General features: G+C 37.9%; 1 protein-coding gene and 1 long non-coding RNA gene across 2 annotated transcripts; both read right to left on the reverse strand.

Moving 5' to 3' along the window:
* Positions 1-1,121: 1,121 nt before the first annotated feature.
* Positions 1,122-8,036, reverse strand: LOC121899945 (complement factor H-related protein 4-like). The gene is made up of 4 exons (XM_042415727.1): positions 7,967-8,036; positions 5,136-5,315; positions 3,289-3,468; positions 1,122-1,306 (listed from the first exon to the last, which is right to left on the reverse strand). The coding sequence occupies exons 1-4, from the start codon at positions 8,034-8,036 to the stop codon at positions 1,122-1,124; spliced, it is 615 nt and encodes a 204-aa protein (XP_042271661.1).
* LOC121899948 lies at positions 5,817-6,770 on the reverse strand. Its single transcript, XR_006096836.1, has 3 exons — positions 6,711-6,770; positions 6,385-6,564; positions 5,817-5,986 (listed from the first exon to the last, which is right to left on the reverse strand). It is a non-coding gene; the product is annotated as an uncharacterized LOC121899948 (long non-coding RNA).
* Positions 8,037-16,914: the final 8,878 nt, after the last annotated feature.

The following is a 16,914-nucleotide window of genomic DNA, read 5'->3' on the forward strand; positions in this document are numbered from 1 at the left end:
TACAAACAGACATGTGAATAGTGTCAATCTTCTCATCTTTTTCTCAGCAAGAAAGTGATTAAGTGTATTCTCAAAATATGGAACTTTTAACTTTAAAATTTAGGAACTGTCTGAAGCTTGCAAATTTTTGTTAATTTGAGTTTCTTTGTCTGTTCCTCTCATTTTAAAAACATATTCATTATTTCATTCATTTTTTAAATTTTAGATTGGTATATTTACCTTGTTCTGTTATATTGTTTTTTATTTAGGAAAACAAGATAAAATTCACAAAACATGGAAATTTGAACATCTACATTTGCATAACTAGGGCAACTCCACCTGCTAAAGATCATATGATATGATCGAAAGCTCCAGAGCAGCTACTATGTTTATAGAAGCTGAGATGTGTATACTTTATGTGTAAAGAATGTGTATGTGTAGCTAAATATATGTAGGTCTAGTTTCATCAAACCATGTAGATAACAGCTATAGTTGTGTCAACTTTCATTCTGGTCTTCTGCCTACCTAGTGCAGTGTTATTATGTAATATATAATAAGATAATGTTGCTGGAACCTGCTGTACTATCTGTGAAAGCACTAATCTTAAAGAAGGGAGATGATTTCTTGCTTTCTGACAAAGTACAGTACTTGTAATGAATGGTCTACAACCAGGCTAGCAGCTCTATACTCTGTACAAACAAATGGACATGAATATCTGACCAAAGTTTCATTGCAATCCATCTAATAAATGCTGAGATATTTCAGTCTGGACCAAAGTAGTGGACCAACCGCCATACAGACCAACACATGTCTATTGAGAGGTTATAAATGTAAATAAATACCAAATAAACAATATATTGCAATATTGGGAATTTAAATGATTCCAGCATTCAGACATTTATTTATCTCTCATGCTTCACTAAGAGAGAATAATAAAATAATAGAAAGTCTGATCTATTTAGCTTGTGCCTCAAATCTGTAGACTTTAAATCTCATAATGTTGTACATAAAGGCAGAAAACAATCTGAGTACAATTTTATTAAAAATTCTCACAGTTGACAACACTGATACAGATGAGACAGATGATCAGTGCATAACTGTCACTTTTTGCTTTGTCCATTATTTCTACTTAACTAAAACTCTTACTGGCAAGTAGGCAGCAGAACCACACCACCATTACACCTCTGACTTAATGCCACCTCACCGACAGGTACTCCTCTGGCACACCTGAACTCAATTATTTCATCATGATGAAAATATTTATTGTCACTAGATTTGAGAGTAATGTTATGTTGTCTAGTGTCGTCTTCATTCAAAATACAGGGTTCTGCAAGAGACAATGGACAAATAGCATTTTGTTAATGGCAAGAATTACTGTAAAGCACAGCACACTGCAAAAAACAACCATTAAAGGTGCAGTGTGAAGAATTTAGTGGCAGAAATGGAATATAATATTAATAAGTATATTTTAATTAGTGTATAATCACCTGAAAATAAGAATTGTGTTTTTGTTACCTTAGAATGAGCCCTTTATATCTACATAGGAAGTGGATTCCCCGCTATGTTGCACCATATCTTAACAGTAGCCCAGAACAGACAAACCAAACAGTGGCTCTAGAGAGGGCTTTTCATGTTTTTCGCAATCACCGTAGTGCTCCTACATGCTTGGAAGGGGAGGGTGAGGGGAGGTGTATTCATTTGGTTGCAATCTGCAACCTCACCACTAGATGCCACTAAATCTTACACACTGGACCCTTAACCCCAAGTGTTTTTGTAGCCTAAAGACCTGGTCATAGTGACATCAATCTGCGCGTTTGTGAAAAATTTGGATCAAGAAGCTTGGTGACGTAGTGACTACTCACAGGACTAGTTGGTGAACTACTGTAACTGGCGAGCTAACTGCTAATACGCCAGTCAGCTGGTAGCGGGAATGTCTCATCCACTGCGTGGGAGACAGTCCTGGGCTCCCCCATAGAAAAGTGGCTATGCACTGCTCTTTAACAGAGATGGGGCAGTTAACCAAATGTACATTTGCCAGACCAACCAGTTAGTCCTCGTCTGTCTTTTCTCTTGTAAAACTGAAAAGTACTGTCTGAAAACACTTGGGATAAAGCATAAATTTCACGTTTGTGTCGCCTGTCCAGTTTTCGAGTGTGGCATCTTCTTCACCTCATTCTGGTGTGGCAAGCGTGAGTGGGCTTATCACTGTATCAGTGTCCCCCCACCCACCCACCAAGCACGAAAACAGTCCATAGGGTCTTTTTTGCCACAAGGGGAAAAAACTAACCAATTTCACACTCAAAAAAAAGGTTGTCACTGGGGCAAATACACTTGGTGGAGGACTAATGTGTTGGTTAGGCAAATGTGTGTCTGGTTAACTGCCCCATCTCTGTTAAGGAGCAGCGCACAGCTGCTTTCCGGAGCTTTTTCTATGGGATAGCCAGGGACTGTCTTCCATACAGTGGATGAGACAGTCCCAGACAGGGCTAGCTGGCTGGGCTGGCACTACTCAGTTACAATAGCTCTCCATACCTCTTTCTATTTCCTCTGTACCCCACTGTTTACTTCCCCCCTGGAATTTTGTTTACAGTATTGTACATCAATTCATTCAATAAAGAGTTACAGCGGTCAAATAAAAATCTACATTTCCTCGTTAGCTTAGCTTGGTTGCTAATGCAGTAAGTTAACACAGTTTATTCAAAAGACGTGTGTGTACCATTGACTCTTAACTCATAACTGTTTGCAAACCATTCCTGTTTTAGACTCCAACAGAGGAGTTAAAATAAAAGTGGATAGTGCAACACATCTAATAAGCTGCGATTGCTTTTGCCATTTTAGACTCTGAGTCTGATCCCCCAAAGATCAGCACGGTCAAGATGGCTTGATACTAAATGGCCTGATTTGCTGGTCAAAGTTAAACTAGATGTAAAAAAATTGTGTAGATTTACTTCACCCCTATGAGCAAAAACATTAATTGTGGCAATTTCATTTAAATGAACTGATTTCTTCACAAAATTCTAAATGCTGGCGTGACTGAGCTTTAAATCTCTCAACATGCGGGACATAGAGGCATGAGCCCTGATACACAGTTAGTCCTGTGGTTTGTCGACCAATTATCCACCATGACCCACCCCACCCCTGAGGTCTGTATCGTATATAGCTGTTGCACCTCTAGATTAGAAAAAAAAACACATTACCAATGAACATAATCCAGGAAGCAATTATTTCCTCCAAAACACGTTTGGTAAAGCACATTACTGCCACTGGAAACCATTTTAAAATATATATAATCAAATGATTGTAACTTACTGAGGCATCTCATCTGTCCGGTCCATTCACCATTGATGCAGGTTTTGTGAGGCTCACCCTCCATGGTGTAGTGACTCTGACACATGTATTCAACCCTTTCATTATGGCTGTACTGACTTTTTATGGTATACTTGATGTCTCCATTGGCAAGGAATGGTGGTGTCCCACAACCCAAAAGCTCTAAAAATGTATGGATACAGACAACGTACATGTTTAGGTATTAGACTCTGGCCCAGTTCTGAATGATTCACATAATTGGCACATCTTCTGGATAATGATAGGGCAAAATACTTTAATCACACAATATTGTGGCCAGGTTTTCATCATCTGTGACATGTATCCTTAGATAGTTTAGTGTTGGAAATGTCATTTGTTGAATTAAAGTTTTTAAATGTATTCTTTAAAAACAACTTTCCACTTGTTCTTAAATCACAATCTAGATGCTAAAGAGTTTTTATCATGGTATTATTAATCTCACAGCAAAAATATTCTTAGTATGTGACTTAATATGATTAGGAAAACACATCTAATTCAGGCTAAATGCTCTTAATCCTGTCTTGAAAGCTCAGCTGGGAATGAATACTGCTCTTTTTTGTAACATATTCTGAAATATAACAAATTTCTTAATACCAGTAAGTTACTTACTTATTGTTACTAGTTACTATTCTTATTGTTACACAGCATATAACATGGTTGGGAACATGGTTTGATTACTATATTAGTTAATGCTTTTAATAGGCAGGCAATTTTCTATCTTTTTCATATTGTGAACAAATCTCATATGCAGAGCCAAACCAATACTGAATTCACCCTACTTCCAAGTATTGTGTTGGTATCCAAAGCCTGATATATTGTATTCCTATGTGCCATAGTGCTCCTTTGTTGTCCAAAAACTATTTAAAACATGTCATTGATCCAGAATGTTGCACTGGGTGACACGTTCCTTCACAATGAAGGTTATGGTCACAATACAGCTCAAGAGACTAGCTGTTTTTTGTAAATTTCTCAGAGAACTTCAGTACAAAGTCAAGAGGTTGTGACATGTGGCACAACAAGCTAGTGAACCTCTGTAAACAGAGCTGATTTAGGCCATGAGGTCAAAGGAATTGCCTGCAGAGCTCAGAGACAGGATTGAGAGCAAAGTACAGAGATATCCTTAATGAAAACCTGGTCCAGAACACCGACCCTAAGCACACAACCAACACAATGCAGGACCGGCTTAGGGACAACTCTGTGAATGTCCTTGAGCGGCCCAGCCAGAGCCCTAACTTGAACCCAATCGAACATCTCTGGAGAGACCTGAAAATGGCTGTCCACTGACAGTCCCCATCCGACCAGACAGAGCTTGAGAGGATCTGCGGGGTAGAATGGCAGAAAATCCCCAAATCCAGGTGTGCAAAGCTTGTCTTGTCATACCCAAGAAGATTCAAGGCTGTAACTGCTGCCAAAGGTGCTTCAACTAAGTACTGAGTAAAGTGTCTGAATACTGTCTGAATACTGTCAATGTGATATTTCTTTTTTTCCTTTCATAAATTTGCAAAAAATTCTAAAATTCTGTCTTCACTTTGTCATTATGAGTGTAGATTGACAAGGGTAAGAATGAATTTAAACAACAAATTAGTGGTTTCTAGGACAAATTAGTGGAAAAGGGTCATTAGAGTAAAAAAGATCAATCCTTACTGGACCAAAATTCTCAGAGTGATGCAGATTTTGTCTTAATTTTAGACTTAGGGGTAAAAACATTGTATAAAATTAGTTGATAAACTAGAAAATTACTCCTATTTACTCCATTTTCTCCTCCTGATGTTTCAAAGCTCCTTCCCAACTTGCATAAATATTCACAATACCTTGACAAGGTGGATCTGGACTCCACCCATCTCTGGTGCATGTGAGCTTATCAGCGCCATCTGTTTTCTTGTACCCTGACCTACACCTATAGCTTGCAGTGTCATCCAATGTTATTCTCTGCCACCAATCGACATTCCAGTCATACACATCTTGGTGTTTTTGATTGGGGCATGTAACCTCTAGAATAAGAGAAAAAAATGTGTGTATCAATTGATCAGGATCAGATTAACCATCATCATCATCATCATCATCATCATCATGGGTTTATAAATACAGAGAGGAATCATTTTCTGTGTCTGGCACTAAAGTTTATGTAGTTTTTTACCGTGGCATATCGGTCTGATGTTCCACTGTCCGTTGTCTTGGCAAGTAGACACTGCTGAGGGGTCGTGACGGGTAGTAATCCCATACTTCTCTCCACATATGACTCTTACTGTGGCACCAGGTGGAAAAAAACTTCTGTAAGCAGGGTCATACGTGGTTCCTCTGAGTGCTGGCAGTGTCAGTTCACATCTTACTGCTGCATTTGTTGAGAAATGAAGCATATTACCTGTTAGTTTGTTGTAACAAGACAGACTACAACACCATGATATCCATCCATCCAGCACCATTTTTTACTAGTCAGTGTGATAAAACCAATAAACTGAATTACTTGATATATACTTACATTCACACACAGGTGTGGGGCTCCAGTTTGCTGTGTTTCCTATTTTTATGCATTTTGAATTTCTTTCTTCACTGGGTTTATATTTAGGATTGCATGCAAAATCCAAGATGTCATCTTCCTTGTACGTTTGGATTTCTCCAATCACATAACCATTTTCAATCTCAGGTTTATCACATGTGATCTCTGTTGAAGAATGCAGACACAAATACACGCACACACACACACACACACACACACACACACACACACACACACACACACACACACACACACACACACACATATGCTACTTCAGTGAAGTTGTAAAAAAAAGGGAGTTTTAATCCCTGATTTAGTTCCTGAGTTTAGCGGCTCTTGGTTTCTAGGACAAATTAGTGGAAAAGGGTCATTAGAGTAAAAAAGATCAGTCTTTACTGGACCAAAATCCTCAGAGTGATGCAGATTTTGTCTTAATTTTAGACTTAGGGGTAAAAACATTGTATGAAATTAGTTGATAAACTAGAAAATTACTCCTATTTACTCCATTTTCTCCTCCTGATGTTTCAAAGCTCCTTCCCAACTTGCATAAATATTCACAATACCTTGACAAGGTGGATCTGGACTCCACCCATCTCTGGTGCATGTGAGCTTATCAGCGCCATCTGTTTTCTTGTACCCTGACCTACACCTATAGCTTGCAGTGTCACCCAATATTATTCTCTGCCACCAATCGACATTCCAGTCATACACATCTTGGTGTTTTTGATTGGGGCATGTAACCTCTAGAATAAGAGAAAAAAATGTGTGTATCAATTGATCAGGATCAGATTAACCATCATCATCATCATCATCATCATCATCATGGGTTTATAAATACAGAGAGGAATCATTTTCTGTGTCTGGCACTAAAGTTTATGTAGTTTTTTACCGTGGCATATCGGTCTGATGTCCCACTGTCCGTTGTCTTGGCAAGTAGACACTGCTGAGGTGTTCTGACGGGTAGTAATCCCATACTTCTCTCCACATATGACTCTTACTGTGGTACCAGGTGGAAACAAACTTCTGTAAGCAGGGTCATACGTGGTTCCTTTGAGTGCCGGCAGTGTCAGTTCACATCTTACTGCTGCATTTGTTGGGAAATGAAGCATATTACCTGTTAGTTTGTTGTAACAAGACAGACTACAACACCATGACATCCATCCATCACAGGTGTGGGGCTCCAGTTTGCTGTGTTTCCTAGTTTTGTGCAATTTGAAAGTATTTCTTCACTGGGTTTATATTTAGGATTGCATGCAAAATCCAAGATTTCATGTTCTTTGTACTTTTGGATTTCTCCAAGCACATAAACATTTTCAATCTCAGGTTTATCACATGTGATCTCTGTTGAAGATTGAAGACACAAACACACACACACACACACACACACACACACACACACACACACACACACATGCACGAATATAACAACAACATTTGTTCATGAGAAGGCAGATGAGCTACAACTACTGATTAATCTGATTTGAGAGTAAAAATATGGGCCTATTTTAAAACTTTTTTTGGAAAACAATCTCATCATCTGTCTCTGAAACTAAAGTTAACGTAGTTTTAAACTTTGGCATATTGGTCTGGTGGTCCATTGGTTGTCTGTTGTCTTGGGAAGCAGAGACTGCTGAAGTGTCCTGCAGGTTAGAAATCCAGTCCTTCACTCCAACATATGACTCTTAAAGGAAGGGTTCACAAGTTTTCAAGTCGGTCTTAAAACAATATTCAGGAGCCCAAATGAACATTGAAACAGGTTTTGCTGTAATCAGTCTTCCTGTTCATACTGGTCATTAGAAGATTCCTTCAAAATTCAAGAGAAAATTAAACTTTTTGCTCCACAGCAGTTTAAATTGTTGCTGGGATTTTCTACAAGCAGGTGTCTGAATAAGACCTATCACTCCCCCAGTGTTAATGTGGATACATGACATTTGATTACAGAAAAGGCTTGAAAAAGTTTACATCTGATTTTTTTCTCATCTTTGTCAGATTTTGTCACTTTGAGGTTTTAAGAAAAATAAGAGTTAAGGTCCTAATATTTGATAAAATGACAAATTAAGTTGAATATGTTGCAGGATCAGCAAGTCGTTTTTTTAACTGCAGTACAACTACAGAGAAAATGGACCAGAAATCTTACGTTCTTACCATTCTGTTGTAAAGATTTATCCATGTTCAGCCACAGGATAAAAAGCCAAAGAAGGTGAAAGAATCTCATTGTGAGGGTCAGGAATTGCTGTATTTAGGAATTATTCTCTGACAAGAGTATCTGTGGCTGAGTTAATGTTTGTCCCCTCAGACTTATACAGATCAAAGTCTTTCCGGACAGTGAAATGCACAAATACACATTGAAAACAGTCTCTGTAACATGGGCACCTCTCCCAAAACCCTCCCTCACCACATACACACACAAGTGTGTGTTGTTTGAATTGCGTTATGAAATAATGGAATGGTACAACTCATATTTCATAAGACAGACTACTCATATAAAACTATGCAGTATTTAGGTCACAGTTTAACAAAGTGAGTGAGATAAAGCCAAATAAACATAGTATTTTGCGATATTGGTTGAACTATTTAATTAATTTCAGCATTTAAACATGGATTTTCCTGCAGGTCATGAGGGACAAAAACAACTACAACAAAAAAAACAACATAACACAGTCTGATCTATTTAGCTTTATTCTTTACAAGGAAATATGTTGACATTTACTCTTGTAATACGGTACATAGGAAGAGGCACCAAACAGACGAGAAAGAACATGTATGTTTCATTAAAATTGCCACAGAAAACAGGAGAAGAGTAAAAACATAACTGCACTACATAACTCGTCTAAGTCTTTGCTCTGATTCTTGCTATAGGCAAGAGAATAACACCGCCATTAAAAATGGAATTTAAACAGGACACGTCATGCACATTTACAGGTCTTTATTTATATTCTGGAGCTCTACTGGAATATCTGCATGATTTACAGTTTTAAAAGAAAAAATTATCATAAACTGGTCCTTTATCCAGCCCCTCGGTTCAGCCTCTGAAACAGGCTGTTCTGATTGGCCAGCTGCCTCTCAGCAGACATCCAGCGGTTCTGAAGGCAATGTAAACAAACAGCAGTAGCAGGATTTCATTTCTTTCTCTCCTTGTTCTTCAATTGAAATGGAAACTTCTCAAATACATCTGTACATTTTTGAGCCAGAAATTTGCAAGGGGATAATGTGAACGACCGGAGGAACAACAGCAACAAAGTCCCCACTTTTCACTTGGATTGTCTTTCCATGCCACATAGTGTCAGTGTTGCTAGCATTGCAACTGTTTTTACAGTTACAAGCCACACAAAAGTTCAACTGGTCCACACCAAGTGCCACTGCAACCCTGTCCCCTATCAATGATGTCTACATACTACCAAATTGTTTTCCCAATTAAAATTGCACCGATTGAGACTAAGATTGCAAACGTAATTGTTGCCTGGATTAAGTTCACAGGCAACTTTTTTTTCAAATGAATGAAGCGCTACATTTATGTGCTACTGCAGTGAAGTTGTAGGGAGGCGGTCGGGGTGGATAGCAGACGTATACCTGAGACTGGGGTTTGCATCCTGATTCCTGTGTGTGGTTAGGTTTAGGAAACAAAAGCACTTTGTTTAAGGTTTAGTGAAAGATTGAGGTTTCCGTTAAATGTTAACATGTTTATGTCATGTAATGTGCTTCAATACCATGATCTTTCCCTAACCTTTAAGGAGACATTATGCTTTTTCTGGTTTTCTATTATTTATACACTGTTATGTTGTTGGATATCTATGTTAAACATGGTCTAAGTTCCAAAATTTGAGGTTAACATGTGGAAATGCTCCCTACAAGTCAAAAGCCAGGGCTTCAACGTGCTCTGAACGCTTCGTCTGGGATGTTTTTTTTTCTACCTTGACATCAGCTCGTCGCACATGCTCATTAATAGCCATCCATTCTGTAGCCTTTGTTGCTCAGGTTTTTCCATGTCTTGTTTGCATTGGCCACTCTCATATTCCGGATCGGATTTTGGCTCGAACATGTACAGATGTATTTGATAACATTTTGAGTAAAGAACAAGAAAAAGTAGTGCAAAAACTTTTGCAGAGGATACATCTGTGGTTCCTTGCTCTAACCTCCCCCATGAGCCTCCTCGCTCCTCTCTTGTCTCTCCTCTGAGGTGCATTTAAGGGATTGGAACATCCTCAATGATGGTGGAGGGAAAACAATTTCTGGGTCACGGCCAGAGGACAGAGGGGGTGAGGACGGGAGGAAGCACACATTAGAAGAATGGAAAGCACCCTATATGTTTTTTCTTCCGTCCCGTTTTTCTCTCTCTCTCTCCCCTCCCCTGTTTTCTCTTCAGGTGCCATCAGCTAATTGCTTCCCAGCTGCGCCTTTCAATCATACAACTCATTGGTTCCTTCAGATTTTGAATCAGCCAATCATCATCCAGAGCCCTCCACAATAGAGCAGAACTCGAGAGTGAGGGCCTTTCATATCTCTGCTCTTCACTGTCTGTATGAGCTGTTGGTACACTGTCAGATAAAATTTAAAAAAAAGGTATGTGGTGGGTGGTTAAGGACGACAGGTAAGTTGGGGTACCCCTTTACATTTTCACTGACATTACTACTAACTACACGTTGTTAGACACACGAGGGATACTGGTTGATGACCTCACTGTAATGGCTTTGGTGAAGTCATTTTTGTAGGTCTTTTTGTTTGTGTTTTGTTTTCAGAGTAAGGCCTAGTTTTGTTTTATTGATTTTTCTCTTACTTTGGGGCAAACCACTTTGTCCTGTCCTCTCTCACATTTTTAATAGCTACAGTAAAATGGAAACTGCATTTGCAAAAGTATAAGCTAGCTGTCAAATGACTTCTATTATTCATGCTGGGAAGAAACACAGTAACATTAAGTCCTCATAGGAAGCAGCTACATATATACATACACACAACATGGGTGCAATGCAAACAGGAACTGCTAACAGATAATTCAGCATACATTTAATAGTGTAAATTACCCAAAATGTAAACTAATATTGGCTGAAACTTGGGGGCAAAGACAATACCAGTCCAGACCTGTAGCTAACGTTACAACAGCCCATTTAATGAACTTTTACTGTATGCAAAATTTTATGATATGTGTGCTTTGTCAACCATCTTTATGTAATGATGCCCTAAATCATTACTAAAACTGTGGTAATCAAAGACTGGAAACAATTTTATGCCATATCAATAATAAATATGAAGGGAAATGTAACTTACTGAGGCATTTTATATCTCAACCCATTCACCATAGAAGCAGGTTCTGTAAGGCACACAGCCCTACATGATGCTTATATATGTGAAAAATGGGACAAAATGTGAACATGTTCTGTTCAAAGTGGTTGACACTCTGGAATATGTTGGGTTAAAAATAATCTTTACAGTCTAAACAAATGTCATTTAATATCATAGGTGTATACAGGCCCCCTTCAGCAAATGACACATTCTATGATGAACTTGATAAAATCCTGAAAGAGTGCAACCACAGCAAAGAATTAATTCTTATGGTGATTTTAATGTGAATTGGGAGGATAAGTTAAAGAGAAAAAAAGCTAAAAATGGTTCTACCTAGAACAATTAGTCAAAGGCTCAACAGGGATTGCAAAACTCTCTAGTACACAATTAGATCTGATATCTACTAACAAACCAGAAAGAATAATCAAAAGTTGATTACTGGTTTATCTGATCACAATCTAACTCTATTTGCAAGGAAACTGACAAAAATAGATTTAGGAATACTGTCAACCACTAAGACAAACATCTTTCACGGCAAACCTAAAGCTAAGCAAGATGAATTTGACAATGAAATTATTGGTTTGAAATGGGATGATATACTCTCTTTTGATGATCTGGATTACGGCTGTAACACATTTACACGTAAATCTCTGTAAGGGAAAGATTTACCGTGAGGGTCCATAAAAAAATTTAGAAATAAAAATAACAAATCCTGGTTTAATGAAAACTTGTGGAAACTGATGAAGTCAAGAGATGCAGCACTGAGGAAAGCAATGAAACCTGGAAGAGACACTGATATGCAGATTCATAGAGATTTGAGGAACAAAGTTATTCAAGAGTTGAGATTAGCTAAATCTTGTTTTTATCTTAACATAATTAATGAGGCAAAAGGAAAGAGCAAACTAATCAGGAAAAATATTGATAATCTCACTAAGAGGGAGCCAAAGTTTTTAGGACATTTCCAACTTATTGTTCCTATAAGGACACCTTTGTGTTTTGTGTTGAGAAATGTTAAAGATATCAAAATTGACAGTGAGGAAACTTCTCATATGCAGCGTGTCCTCTCTGGTCCGCCCACCGGACTGGTAAAATAAGACTAAAGGAATCAAAACAAGGATAAAATGTTGCAATTACATGTTGAGTGATGTAGCAGTTATAGTTAAAAATGAATAACAAATGAGAAAAAATAATACAGCTTCTGTGCTTGCTGAGTCCTGACTCACAGAGAAAAAACCTACTTCAATTGAAATACATTTCTTTTAAAGTCGTGCTGACTGTCATGAAAAAAATGGAAAAATCGTGTCCATGTAGACGAATAGATGGATTAAATTTTGTGACTATTACACAAATTGCCATGAGACTGGGTTGGCCTATAGATTAGATGACTGCATTGGGATCCTGCAGGACCCAATGCAAATCTTGTGTGAGTGGGCAGTTTTAACTTTGCTGCAGGTGGGAATGGGAGGTCAAAAAATATACTGTGGGTACCAGGATGTAGTCAGAAATCCAGCAGGAGCGGGTGGGAGCGGGATTAATAAAACAGTCCGGTGCAGGGCTAAAGGCCAGGTTTTCGAGCTGGCAGACACCACTGAGACACAAGTAAATAAAATCATCAGCTCCTTAAAGAGGCCTTCTTATGCTTTTCCTTATTTTCAGACATATATATAATGTCACAATGTGAGATGTTCATGTTAAAAGTGGCAGATGTGTCAAATAATGAGGTAAACATATGTAGAGGTAATCCCTGTGAGCATGAAGCAACAGCTTCAGACTTATCTGAATGCTAATTTTCCAATGTGTTTCTCTACTTTCAACCTGAGCTGACATTAGCTTGCGACAAATTTCTTTATATGGTCATCTGCTCCACACACAGCGCAAGCTACCTTGCATTTAATAGAGCAAATCAAATTTAGGCTTGATGGACGTGGTTGGTGCTGTGTTTTTAGAGCTGTGTAAATTATTTGACACAGTCATTCATGACGTTTTAGTTTTGAAACTCTCTAAATTTAACTTTTCATCTAGAGCACTGGCATGGATGTCTTCATATTTATGTAATAGTGTTAAAGTTTGTGAAGCACTGTCAAGTAACATGAAATGCACAATGGGTGTTCCACACGGGTCAATGTTAAGCCCCCTATTATTTAGCCTATATATATTAATGAGCTCCCTCAACAGTGTCATGACACAGACCTGCGAATGTATGCTGATGACACTGTTGTATACATACAACCAAATACAGCTGAGTTAGCAGCATAACAATTGTTATGGACAGGATCACACAGTGGCTTGATCAATCATGTCTCTGTCTGAATATTAATAAGACAAAAGGTAGGTTTTTCACTAAAAACATGGTATTACATCTGAACGTGGACATTATCATCAAAGGCGAAAGGATTGTAATAGCCGCTCTGGATCCAAATTTTAACCTTAAGAAACATGTTTAAAAAATGGTAAAAACCATAAAGTACAACTTAGCAAACTTTAGACACATCAGAAACGGTCTATCTCTGGACACAGCCAAAATATTAATACATGCTATGATCCTTTCCCATATGTCTTATTGTACTACATGTTGGGGGCAAGCTGGTGAGATAGCCATACGACCTCTTGGGTCATTATATAAGCAAACTCTGGACAAAAAGCTGATGCATTACCATCACTGCAGGATATTAAAGAAATACAATTTATTGAGCTTTGAGAATTTTAGATGATATTCTAATTTGTGACTTGTTTATAAAATTTTTAATAGTTTGGCCGTTCCTCCATTACATGACTTTGTGCATTTTCATTCTGTTAGCTCTATAAAATCCTTCAAAATGTCGTCTATACGAGATTGTACCATACCATATCATTGCACTGCATTTGGGCAGTAAGCATTTTCTGTAAAAGCCACAACTCAGTGGAATGCTCTACCTGGTGACATGAAGAGCTGCAGTTCCATCAGTACGTTCAAAACAAAATGAAAAAATCTGTTAAAAACTACTCAGCTCTGTAACCACTGACTCTAAAGTTCATCTCATGGGCTTCTCATGAACGCAAATAATCTTGCTTTTAATTTGACAAGCTTACATTATCAATTTCTAGTTGATATCGTGAGTGTATGTGATGTGTATTATGTGTCCTGTGTGTTTTTTGCTTTGTACTGTTTGTTATTGTGCTGTTATATGTTTTAATTGTAACCTCCCTAAGGGACTGCAGATGAAAATTAGCTATCAGATAATTCTGGTGCAGTACATCAAATGGTAACATTTATGTTTAACACTGTCCATGGTCCCAATAATTACAATACAATTTTACTGTCACATTGATTTTTACCTCTGCAAGAAGGGAATGGGTTATCCCACCAGCCATCTTTGCCACGTTCTCTGAACTGCCAACGAGAATTGCCCCAGGACCATCACAGCTGAATGTAAGAACGTAGTCAGGAAGGATTGGATCATCATTTTCTGGCAAACCTTGTACTGTAATCCTTTGATCTGCAGATGGGGAGTAACAGCTCAGAGCTGAAACTAAACACAAACAGTCAGTCATGCCACTGAAGGATAAAAAAGCTGAACAAGGCAACATTTTGATGTATTAATACACCCATCTCATCAGCCAACATCACAAAGTAGGGTTGCAACACAGCACTGAGATGAGATTCTGAGTTAAAACTAATTTTTGAGCACTAAAGCCTTTTTTAGACATGGATTGCTTGCTTCATCTATATGTTAAAGTAATGGCTTTTTGACATATAAATGTGACTACAGTGCTCTGAAGAAGGCGGAACAAGACACGCATTATCGTCTTTCTCTTGCTGCTGTGTTTGCAATGAAAGTCCAAACTTGTCAGATTGTCATCACAATATTTATGGAAATGTGACTGGATGTTTTTTTAAGATGAGAAAATTTGCCATCAGATATGCAGTATGTAATGAAGGGCATGTCTGAAAGTTACTTATGTTTTCCACCTAGAGAAAGTCTAAAAAGGAAACGTATCTTTTGCAGCTTAGAACATTTCCCTTTTTATGTAACATGATTACTGCAGTCCTGCTACATGACCTAATATATCCAAGGAGCTACAACAGGAATAGTCGTTTAATCAGAGGTGAAAGAGTAGAACAGAAAGTCATTTAACTTATGTTAGCACATACGCTGACGAACTGCCAGCCAGCCTCCAGCTGTACATACATATCTGATGGTTGGACTTGATATATAAACAGAAGCACAAGTAAAATTTATTATGTCCCCTTCTTGGTACTCAGCTTTGTTGGTCTCCTCTGACACATGGGCGCGAGGAACATCTGGGAGTTTCGCACATGCTATCAAACAACTACATAACAACATGGTAAAAGAAGAGGATATATTGGCATTGTATTCTTTTTAGGACACATAGCAACTCTCAAATAATTATAAAATGTGAAAATTTTAATATCTAAATCTTAATCAAGTTCACCCTTTGTTATACAAACCAACTCCTTGTATGAGCTACTGTATCTTATTAATTTGTCTGGGGGAGGGGAGTTGGCCTGCACCCTTCTCAGCTGGTGTAAAGCAGGCTATTTGTTAGCCAGAGCAACTTTTCATGTTTAAATGGTGGGATGCATATATAATATACATTAATTCACAAAAATGATCATGGATATTAGTTCATAAAGTCGCTCATAATAGCAATACAAAGAAATAGAAGGGTAGAGGCAACAGAGAAAACAGAAAAAAAAGGGTGTCATTAAGAGGATAAGTCAATCTGATGTCACAGACCAGGTGAACTGGCTTGTGCCCAAATTGCAATACATTTACGCTAGTTAAGGTTAATGACATACTGTATGTGTACATAAATGTGGGTACTTTATAATCCAACAGAGATAGAAATGTAACATAAAGAACAGATTATTCTTCTCTTAACATTTAACACATTCCACCTGCAAAAACAATTAAGATGTTCTATTGGGGGCCATTTAGCACAATTGACAATTATTAAAGTCTTATGGAAACATTAGAACATAGATTTATCAATGCACATATAATTTTGAGACAATAATTTACCATCTACACACATATGCACTAATTCCTCTGTAATAAGGCAGTACTACACATCAAAACATGCAGTTTACATGAGTCTTGAACGTCTCTTCCCTTGCATACAGTGTCCTCTTGGATAAATCGTAACACTTCAGTATTTTATAGAAGTCGGTCTTACTGTTCTGTGACTGTGATAAAGAAATCCCCACATTCCTCCACAGCTGAAGAAAGAAGAGTTGTTTCTTTGATAAATGCTGTTATCTGAGCAGAATTGGTGTGCATTTGTCCCCAGCGCATGTGCTTCAGGAGCACTGAGCATAACAACATGAACTGCCCAGTAGGATTGTACAAAGCATTGCGACACACCAACACACACTGATAATGAATGATCCAGAAGTGCTCAAATACAGCATCTGTGCATCCACATCTAATTCATACAAGGCTGTAAAGGAATGTGTTCTCAGCTAGAAAAATTAAAAGTTTGCTTGTTACTTTGTTAAAAAAAAAAAAAGATTTGTTGTCTGGATTATGTTCACTGGCAATGACAAAAGGTCATTGCTTTGGTTAAATATTGAAAAATTCAAGGTGTATCGTGCTTCAAGTCAATGCTGACTTTTTCAATACTTAAAGGATACAATATATTTTTTACTGTCAACAAATCCCACGATTGTTGTCTCTATTGTTGTCCAAAAACTATTATAAATGCATCAATAAGCCACACTGATGCACTGGCAGACATGCTCCTTCATTATAGTCAAAATGAGCACCGTATTTTGAGTCGATCACTCGCACACTGTCCTGCTGTCATAAATCTCA

This window comes from Thunnus maccoyii, chromosome 7 (genome assembly GCF_910596095.1).
Source record: "Thunnus maccoyii chromosome 7, fThuMac1.1, whole genome shotgun sequence".
NCBI classification, from domain to species: domain Eukaryota; kingdom Metazoa; phylum Chordata; class Actinopteri; order Scombriformes; family Scombridae; genus Thunnus; species Thunnus maccoyii.

Coding starts and splice junctions, on each gene's coding strand:
- LOC121899945 (XM_042415727.1), bottom strand. CDS start 8,036: ATGAGATTCTTTCACCTTCTTTGGCTTTTTATCCTGTGGCTGAACATG. Junction 5,316..7,966: donor TAAATCTTTACAACAGAATG/GTAAGAACGTAA, acceptor CTCTTATTCTAG/AGGTTACATGCCCCAATCAA. Junction 1,307..3,288: donor CGGACAGATGAGATGCCTCA/GTAAGTTACAAT, acceptor TGTCTCTTGCAG/AACCCTGTATTTTGAATGAA.